Genomic DNA, 10,583 nt, shown 5'->3' on the forward strand with positions numbered 1-10,583 from the left:
TATGAGCGATATTTGTACTCAACTCCCCGAGTGTAATTTTATTAGGAGAACAAGAAATAGATAAATAAATCAGGTGGGTGAATTTTAAATACAAAATTTAATCAAATCAAGAAAAATGATTAGGTGCAGCAAATGGATGATAGGAGCGATTTGTACTCAACTCCCTGAGTGTAATTTTATTAGGAGAATAAGAAATAGATAAAAAAAATCTGATGGGTGGTATGCCAATCCACAGCGAGATATTTGTGACGACATTGCTAATTTAAAGATCTATGGGTCTAGCTTTTCAAAGGGGTACCCATGCTTGTGGAAATGTTCATAGCCACGAGTGTACCTGCATTTGATGGGGTAAATGTTTGACAATATTACCACCTATGTGCAGGTCCGCTAGAAAGTCAGCTCTACATGCTGGAGGGGAACAATGTACGAGCAAACGTGCAAAGGCATCTTAAAGGGCAACATAGGCGTCGTCTGTAGACTGATCGATAATCTCGGCTTCACGTTAGCGGTAATAATGCTAGCTGGAAGGTCGGTGACCGTGCTTTATATTGGTTTTAGTTACATGCTCTTTGATTCGGGACTCACGTACTCAACCGGCGCATGCGTGTAGCACGCTGCAGACTTTCATTTGCCATACGGCTGTGTCTCCCCTATATATATATAAGCTTTCCTTTCCCTCCAGACAAGAGCTCGCCGATCCCCTCCCTTAGATTCTTTCTCAATAAGGCGGGAACAGCAGGCCAAAAAAGAAAACCAATCGCGTCATGAGAAGCCTCGCCGTGCTTTTCATAATGGCGCTCGCCGCGGTCGTCATCGTGCCACCAGTCGCCACCGCCGGCCAAGCGGGGCTTACGCCCAGGAGGAGCCGGTTCCTAGCGGCCAACGCCCTGCCCGTCTACGACTGCTCCAAGAAGTCGGCCTCCGTCTGCCTCGAGCGGGGGAGCCCAGGGGCGACGTGCTGCGGCGGCCAGTGCGTCGACGCCATGTCCAGCCCGTACCACTGCGGCGGCTGCAACAAGGTGTGCAAGAGTCGCCGCGGTAATTGCTGCGGCGGGCGCTGCGTCGACCTGGACTTCGACAAGGACAACTGCGGCAGGTGCGGGAACCAGTGCAGCAACAAGAAGTGTAACTATGGTTTCTGTGACTACGCTTAATGTACCAAAATCGGACTGTGAAAGCTTTGTGAAGATCTTGTTTGCTGCAAATGATCATGACTTGCTATATTCTCGATGGAAACCGCGAAAGTGGGAACACTAGCTTGCTGACTGGAGTTAAGTATTCTAAGGTTCTATTTTGAATGGGAAGAGACGCTGGTGCGTGAACTTTTAGGATGAAATTATTTGTCCTAAAAAAATTCGATCTCAAATTAAACTTCTCTTTCGATTCTACACACTGGCTGTGAGACGCCATCGGAAGATGTAACAAATCAAAGTTGAGATTGTTTGTTGTAGTAGTACATTATTATTCAATTGTATACGACACTGTTATTATTCCTCAAATTCGATCGACAGATAAAATTGTTTCTGTAGTTGAGTATATAATGTCACTCTAGAACGGTCCTGTGGCTATCTTATATATCGGCAAACAGATATCTCATATATCTTTACATTCATGATGATCAGCAACAGCAATTTTCCTAAGGTATCCGATAGTCACGGGTATGGCACTCGCTTCATCAAGATTGAGCAGGTGAGAATTAATGGCGATCGGCGAGCCAAGAATATATAAGGTTTTAATTTCTTTTTGCGAAATATAAGGGTTTCATTTGATTTCTCATGAACATTAATTATATACACAACAATAGACTTAATCAGCGAGGTTTCCTTTGTTAGGAAGGCGTGTGTTTCCTTTTCTTTTTTAATTGGCATAAAAGACGTCTCGTTCTTACGTGTGTTCTTCATAGAGTCAACCTCTAACCACAGAATAGCGTGGAAATATTACTTCCTCCATCCAATTTTGATAGATATATTTCAAAAACTTAAATATTCAAAAATAATAGCTACATTTGCTATTGGCATGATTGTAGCAATAAATAGCACTAGTAACGAGGAGTTTCCAGTTAAAATATTAGAGGACCAATAAAAAATCTATGTTGCATTTATTAGATTGATAAGCACATTTGTTGTCCTTGGTCATTGTGCCATATGCAAATATATCTATCAAAATTGGATGGAGGGAGTATTTCTTAACTGTGTGGCAAACAGATACAACGTGTCAATCAATGCATAGGCATGCATGGTGTTGAAAAAAGGAACCATTTGGCCTCTGCATCACTTAAGCATGGTCGACTTTGGAAGGTTCCCGCCAACTTAAGCATGATGTTCTATTTTAGATCCTACTCAAAGATCTTACTAACAGTACTAAGTCAACTGCTCCAATGAAAGAATTTCATGATGGTTTCTTATAATTCTGTCAAAAGAGGTGAATAAAGGTCCACGAGTTTTCATATCTACAGGTCCTGTACTCCTAATCTCCTATTTTGGGGACAAGAGTGAAGCCCAATTGGTAGGCAAATCTAGCTTTCATCAAGTATATATTATTGATTTAACTGGTAAAAATATCAGAATAGCATATTCAAAATATTGAAATAGTGTATTTAAATTCAAACGGTATGTTCTCTGAATGTAGACTTGATTTATTGAAAAATATTAATTTTATAAATTTAAATAAAACAATGGAATATTCATGGTGACTCTTATTTTGGTGCATTAATATAAAGCAACACTATGATTTAAATGGATTAAAAACAGACTCCAGGATTAAGAGGAAAAAATTATTAAGATTTTGGAGCTACTTATGGATGTAAATAGTACGGATATTTCCCGACTGTATTCGAATTCGATCCGGTCTGGAAGGATTTTATCCGTCCGTATCTGTTTCCGAGTATTCAATATCCGTGACTGATCCGTATCCGAATACCCAGAAGTTATATTTTTATGATGTCGACATCCATTGCAATCTTATCCGGCAAAAACAAACATTATCCATATTTGACTCCGCATTCGAATAAAAATATGAAAACAAATACGATATCAGTAATATCCGTCCGTATCCGATCCGTTTACATCCCTAGAGCTGCTGAACTACTTTTTGCCCGCCTGTTGCAGACCAACATGGTTTGATACATGTGCTATCAGCTCCACCCTAGCAATGCATGCTGGCTATCATCCCATATTTCCTTCCATGATTCTCAACTTATTCATCATAATTCACTCCGAATACTCAACCGATGAGAGACCATCTGAAAGCGTACGGGCCCAAAATTTATGTTGTGGTAGTTAATAATAATGCTTGTGGACTAAAAATTTTAGTTGATAAATGAGTATATGCTAGTCCAGAGCTAAAATGAGCTTAAATTGAACCTGTAACGATTGCTTGGTTTTATGGCAAGGGAAATTATAAGGCAAAAGTATATGATTGGCCTTTTTTTTACAAATCAGAAGGTGATTAGAGGATGAATACTGTCAGGCCGTACTATGAATAGGGGTCTATTTTCATTTGTTTGATGGTTCAATAGTGCCATTTTGGTTGCACAATTGCATTGCATACATATGGGCTAGTTTCATCGAAAAGTGGTAGGAATATAAGTTGAAAGAGTTTTGAAAAACGGGCTAACTAGTAGACGTGAACCACAGACAGTCTCTTTGTGTAGGGAGGACTATACTTATACTTAGCCTGGTTTTCATAAATGGTTTGTGTAAACCCGCAAAAAAAAATGTTGTGTGCAGAGCTCATTCTAAGAGCCCGACAGTCCAGCCTATGTGGGCATGGTCCGATAAGTTTGTCGAATTTCAGATAGTGTTGCTGTGGAAACGTGTATGTGAAGCATGCAGGGAAGTGCCTTACGTCTACCCGGGAGGGACCCTATCGGGGCATCCGAGCGAGTGCACCTTGGTCTTTTCTAGGTCGGCAACCTAGAACATCCTCAAACGTACTTCGCAGAGAGATCAAGGAAGAATAATAATTTGGGGTTGGAAGAGCTAGAGTTTAGAAAAGGGCAAAAGAAAAGGTAAAATGGTAAAATATTTTATTTTGATCGATTTGATACCCTCAGTCGGCTATGACCAAAGGAGAGGTCTTACCCCATTAGAAGCTGAAACTCATACAATTCCATATCAAAATACAACTCTTATCTCGAACGGTACAGCTAGGACTGGTCTAACTGTTGGAACCAGGATCACAATCACAGCCAAGATTTCCCGGTGGCTAGCCTAGATCATCGAGAACGCACGCGAAGAACTGGACAGCGCGCTCTGGAACGTCCAGAGGACAGTGCTATTTTCCATTGATTATAGATTTGAGTACAATCACGTTCACACCACGAGAGTTGAACTACTACACTCTCTGAGCATTCAGCTACTTATACAAGTAGCAGATATTCTTGAAGTTTAAACACACACGACATAACACAGGGTACAAACTGCTGAAAACACACTGTCAGACGCTCCGGCGACGCGCGCTCCCGGCTCGCCAGCTGCTCCAGCCAAGTCTTGAATTCAAATTGCGTCCATCCTTTCCAGCTTAGTGTGCGCTAACTGATAACAGGCTTACACCAACACTGACCAGTCTGGCTTATTTTTCCTAGATCAAGTCTTCCCCAAGTCGTAACTATCGCATCCGAACTCCAAATCAGACATCCTATATATTCATTTCAACTGCCTTGACGAGAGCTATGCTACAATGATGTCAAATTTCCATTTTGATGAAATCACCTAGACCATTCTGACCGGTCCATGCATACTTTTGGTATTTCATACAATCATAGATAAATTCTCAAGTGCATGAAATACCATTGTAGCATTTTAACCGTGAATATTAGGGTGTCGTATTTATATTTCCACAAGGAAGACGGTGGTTAAAAAATAGTTAAGTTTATGAATAAATCTTGATTGAATATCCAATGTTCAAATAGGGGTAAGTATAATATGGATGGAGGTAGTGTGACACGCAAGATAATTCAAGCTCAACAAGAATATTTAGGCAGAGAGAGGTAGAAGTGAACTACGAGGAACTTATGTACTTCTAATCTAAGCATACAAGGCTATATTGTACACACATACATAGGATTAGGAGTTTAGGACCCAGCTCTAGACACCCAGATACTTTCGAGAGAAACAGACATAACTGGCGGAGGAGCCACCTGCCCATCATGGCTACTCTAGAGACTTCTTACCATCCTACCCAAAAAGGTTGAGGATTACGTAGGACAAGGACCACGAAGGACAAGGACGAACAAGGATCGCACCACCTACCGCCTACTTGTACGAACTGTGGGTTAGGACCGCATCCTGCAACACTTGACCAACTCAGACCATATGCTTGCATTGGTAAGAGATCCTCTAGTACTATGCGTGGGGCCTCGACCCTCTGAATTGACAAACATTTCACTAGAGCAACACATGATGAATACTGGACTGATGTCGTGGCACTAGATTTACTCATATAATCTTGCAAGGTGTATAATACAAGTATAAAAAGTAAGGGACACACAATTGACCAAGCCCACGCTTAAACAAAGATAAAGAAAAGTAAGGGACACACAATTGACCAAGCCCACGCTTAAACACATGATGAATACTGGACTGATGTCGTGGCACTAGATTTACTCATATAATCTTGCAAGGTGTATAATACAAGTATAAAAAGTAAGGGACACACAATTGACCAAGCCCACGCTTAAACAAAGATAAAGAAAATGAATCTATTAAAGATATCCGAGTATTACAAAGCGAAAAAAGCACTAAAGTTCTACCGAACTGCAACCTCGAAAACCTATAGAAGAACTATTTTAGCCTAAACTCCACTAGCCTAAGGACTAATTGCAATAAAGAAGAGTGATCGAGCAACGAAGAGTGACTGAGCAACTAATTGTGTTTCCTAAATGAAGATCCTTCCCTCATATTTATAGCCGTAAGTAAGGTGGTTCTAGCCGGTAGAACGAGTAGACGCAAGCACAATCGCCTTTGGAAGAGCACTAGGAGCTGCCACATGGAAGATGGAGGTAAGGGGACCCACACTGCTAGAAAATTGCATATTCGTCCTAGGCCCTTAGGACCGAGCACGGTTTCAGCCAGTACTAACTATCATATTTAGTTCCGGGCCTAAGCAGCAGTGCCCCTGGGAGCTGTGTAGCATCGGCTGGAGGCACCAGCAGGCACTAAAGTGCGCCACCGACACCCGCGCGCAACGGCTAGCAACCATTTAGTACCGGCTGGAGCCACCAACCGGTACTAAATGACCACAAAGACATTTAATATCGGCTGGTAGCTTGAGCCGGTACTAAATGGGGAGCTTTAGTACTGGCTAGAGCCACCAACAAATACTAAATGGCCTCGAGGACATTTAATATCGGCTGGTGGCTCGAGCCGGTACTAAATGGGGAGCTTTAGTACCGGTTGGAGCCACTAGTCGGTACTAATGCGCCTACTATATATCGGGAACCTTCTTCCTCCCCGAGCCCGAGCCTGCCATTTCACTCAGAGCTAGTTCGAGATCGGGTTCTTCTTCACCTTAGAGGAGGTGCTGCAATTTTTTGTAAGGGTTTCACTCATCCAAGTGCGTTAAAGGTTTGCAACTTCATTCTCTCTTCATTGATTGTCTTCATGCTTCGTATTATGCTCCATGGTTAGAGAAATTTGTGATTTTTAGAAATAGTGAGAATGAACATGATTTCTTTGATTTATATATTGATTTGAGATATATAGAACTGATGACTTGAATTTGAGGGAAGGTTTATTGGCTAGGTTGAATGTGGGTAATTTATAGAGATTTTTTTTCAATTATTTTCAGCTGATATGGTTAGTTTGGTAATTATAGTATGCTTTTAGTAGGTAGGTTGTTTTTTGTTTTATACATGTATACTATAGATAAATTGCAATATGAATGTTTATGTGAATTTGAATTGTCGCATTCAATAGATATTTAAAGGTGAAACTAAAATTTTATACTTGGTATTTATTTTGTATTGCTAATGGATTATTTTGACACTCTAATGATGTATTTATTCACGCTCACATTGAAACCATCTAGAAGTTAAAAAAATCTTTATTTCGGAACAAGTATACATCGTTAACCTCGACCCAGCGGTGATGGCACTGCCTTTCGGGGCCTTCATGATCTCTGCAACACGATGCGCTATAAGGACGTCACCGATTGGCTGGTCACAGCACCAACATTTACGGTTGATGAGGACACAACACTTGGCGTAGGCAGCATGGCTGTTGTTACACTGAAAGCATATTAACGGCCACATTGCATGTGCCAAGTGCTGCGTCCGCATCAACCATAAATGTTAGTGCTGTGGCGAGCCGATCGGTGACGTCCTTGTACCGCACCATGTCATAGACATCATGTTGGCCCCCGAAAGGCAGTGTCATCACCGCAGGTGTTGACGCTCATTAACGACCAATTCTGAATGTCAATAATGTCCAAATAAAAGGGATAAACTTGCATTTCTTACATTCATATCTACCCACTAATGCACCAATCAAACTTCCCTAAGCCTCTCCCCAAGTAAATTGCCCCCGCGCAGCCACATCTACACCATTGTGTACCCAGGTTATTATACACAGATAACTACCAACTTCAAAGTCAACGCCTCAGATTCATCCGATGATGGTTCAACAAGTGATCAACGATTGAGAGTCTCTAGATCATCCGCTTCAACGCGACACAACAGTGCCCCGCCTCCCTCTCTCCCGTGCCACCACTCAGACCGCCGCGGTTCGATTCCCCTCCTCGACAAACATCTCTCTTTTCCCCTTTTTTCTGTTGCCTCTTTGTCTTCCTCGCCGAACCCAAAACCCACGTCGGCGCCCAGGAAAACCAAGCACAGAGGGCGGCGAGAGCTCGGGCGGCAGCACTCGGGCGGGTGACGACAGGGGCTCCTCCCCGCTTGCGCCCTCGCCACGCGCGGTGTGCTGCTGTGCAAATGGCGGCAGTGAGAGGGAGAGGGGAAGGGCTGGCCACGCGGCGTTGCGAGGGAGGAGGACCTGGGGGCACCGACGGGGTGTCGCGAGGACTGGGAGACAGCGGCGTGGCGACACCAAGCGACGGCACTCAGGCGCATCGACCCCTGGCGGCAGCCAGGCCGTGGCCCGCCCGCTCTGCCTCAGTCATGTCGAACAGCCGCTCCTTCAAGATGTGCTGCTGTTGGCGCTCCTTAAGTACCCATTTTATCCCTTGTTTATCCTTGATAATGGCATGAATTTAATATCAAAATCACTAACCGTCCTAACCCCGGCCTAATTATTGGTCATTTTCACATTTGCACATATATTTTGGAGGAACTTCGTTTTTGCAGGTTTTTGGCCTATTTTGGAGCATGAAACGACGAGGCCCGTGATCGAGCGCTAACACGGAGAAAGACGAAGCCCAAAACCCAAAGGAAGGACCAAAGCCCATGTTGATTCGAAGCCCATTCATCCACATCCATCCTCCAAGAGAAACCAAAGGACCAAGCCCACAAAGATGAGATCAAGATACTTCGGGATTAAGCAAAGCAAATAAAGATTTAAGTAAGGATTCTCTATCCTATCCTTTCCTTGAAGATATCTCCAAGATAACGACGTCCAAAGGGGTGCAATCGTGAAGGACATAAACTCTAGAAGATGCGAGGAGTCTACACGCGAAAGATGAGACCGAGGCGGGCTCAAAAGAGGGTAGGCCGGGCAGCCTAGGCCATGAGGCCGGCCGGCCTAGCCCGTTTCCGAGGCGATTCGGCCTCCCCTTCGACCGGTGGCTTCCTCAGCTTATAAATAGCTCGCACCTTATTCAACTCGGGGAATCAATCCAGCCAAAACTCGACGAAAACCTAGGGCCAAGACCGGAGGGAGACGACGGCCGCCGCAAGTCTTCGAAGGTGCCTAGGAGATGGCTTAGGCCACCCCTAGCCGCCATGGCCTCCCTGCGAGGTTGTGCCATGTTGGAGTTCGGGAGTCATCCCCAACATTCGTCGGGGTATGTACACACACGATGGTGATATCAATCTACTCTTTATTCTAGTTGTCTCGACTATGGTCTACTTCAATGCATGCTTTCTTTCTCATATGTGATGCATCCATATGTTCATAGTAAGATTAGATCTATTCGTGGTGATTAGTCTATATCTTGCGGATACGTTGAGGTAGCGTGTTTTAGCTAGTTGGTTGATTACCCCGGTGTGGTGACAGCATGGCGGAGGGAAAAGCCCTAGCGACGACATGATGTGGAATAGGATCGATGGCGAGTATCATGGGAGTCGTGGCGCGGCCACCAAGAGGAGGAGCTTCGAGTAAGAGCACTTGGTGGGCGTTTGGGGTAAAGCTTTGGGAAACCTTAGGCGTCGACACGCACCTCACACCGGTGACCTTGGGAAAGTAGGCCGCTTGCGAGCCGCCTTTCTGAGAGATGATTTCGTGTACCTTTAGTTGAGATGCAATCTATATTTTGATCAGCTTTTTGACTAGAACTGTACCTAGAGACGATAGGCCCTAGCTCCTTGGTTGTGTTATCTCATCTACGGTTGTGGGTGTGATGAACACTTATGCTTCATTCATATCTATCAAGTGTTCAGTTTATATGCAATCTTCGCTTCATGTTTAGGATAGGTTCGATAGATTAGATGGTAAACTCTAGTCGGTTCGCTTCCGATCCATGGATTGATAAACCTTGGGGGAGTACTCTAAGGGAAAAGCTATACGATCCGTGCGCTTGCGGTACGTAAATTGGGGCTCTAAGGAGCGTCAACAAGCTTTTCTGGCGCCGTTGCCGGGGATCGGCAACACGAACCCTAGGGAGATCTATCTATCTTTTTGGACTAACTCTAATTTTATTATTGCATATATCCTGTGTTTCTTGTTTGTGTCCATGAATGCAGGTAAAACCCTAGACACAAAGCGATTGAGAAGTTCTCAACGTCCGTACTTTGACAAGTCCAATCTCACTCAAGCAAGTTGATGGCTACGCGAAGACCCGCTCTTTAGTGGTAGGTGCTAACTTTTGTTAGTGGCCCAGCATCCGCTATCGAGTCCCCACTCCCCAAAATAAAAGATGATAAATAAGGTACGCCACCATGTCAATTGATTTTAAAGACTGATGTTTTTGGGAAGAATTGTTTGTTCAAGCAATAGGTATGAAGCATGCCCGCGAAGAAAATCGTGCGATCGGATCATCATCATCTCCAAAGTGCTGCTGTTGTGATGACATTTTCGTCCATGATCAGAGAAGTTCCATGAGAGAAAATTGTATATTATAAAGCTCCATCAAGTCTTCTTTCCAACGCATCAAGAATCATGAATTTTGGAGATCGGTGTGAAGAGTTATGGTAAAATCTTTCAACGTTGCGCGTTCTGAAATGTCTCGGGACAGCGCGTAGTGCCGGAGTAAAATGACCATAAGTTCTTCATCCGGAGTCCGTTTGGGATCAATGACCACTCGTTGAAAAGGTAATTTCATAAGGCTTTCCATGGAGTAGAATTTTGGTACATGTTCTGTGCAGGATAATCAAGGAATTCAACGAAGAAGAGGCAGCAACAAACAATGGAGAAAGTGATGATGATGTCGCAAGATGTTTGGAGGACCTTGTGCACAAAAGTTGATGATTT

At 43.6% G+C, this 10,583-nt stretch overlaps 1 protein-coding gene across 1 annotated transcript; it reads left to right on the forward strand.

Moving 5' to 3' along the window:
• The first annotated feature begins 711 nt into the window (after nucleotides 1–711).
• LOC120664062 (protein STIG1-like) lies at nucleotides 712–1,336 on the forward strand. The gene has a single exon (XM_039943061.1). The coding sequence runs from the start codon at nucleotides 765–767 to the stop codon at nucleotides 1,152–1,154; it is 390 nt and encodes a 129-aa protein (XP_039798995.1). The 5' UTR covers nucleotides 712–764; the 3' UTR covers nucleotides 1,155–1,336.
• Nucleotides 1,337–10,583: the final 9,247 nt, after the last annotated feature.

Source organism: Panicum virgatum, chromosome 3N, assembly GCF_016808335.1.
Source record: "Panicum virgatum strain AP13 chromosome 3N, P.virgatum_v5, whole genome shotgun sequence".
Classification (NCBI taxonomy): domain Eukaryota; kingdom Viridiplantae; phylum Streptophyta; class Magnoliopsida; order Poales; family Poaceae; genus Panicum; species Panicum virgatum.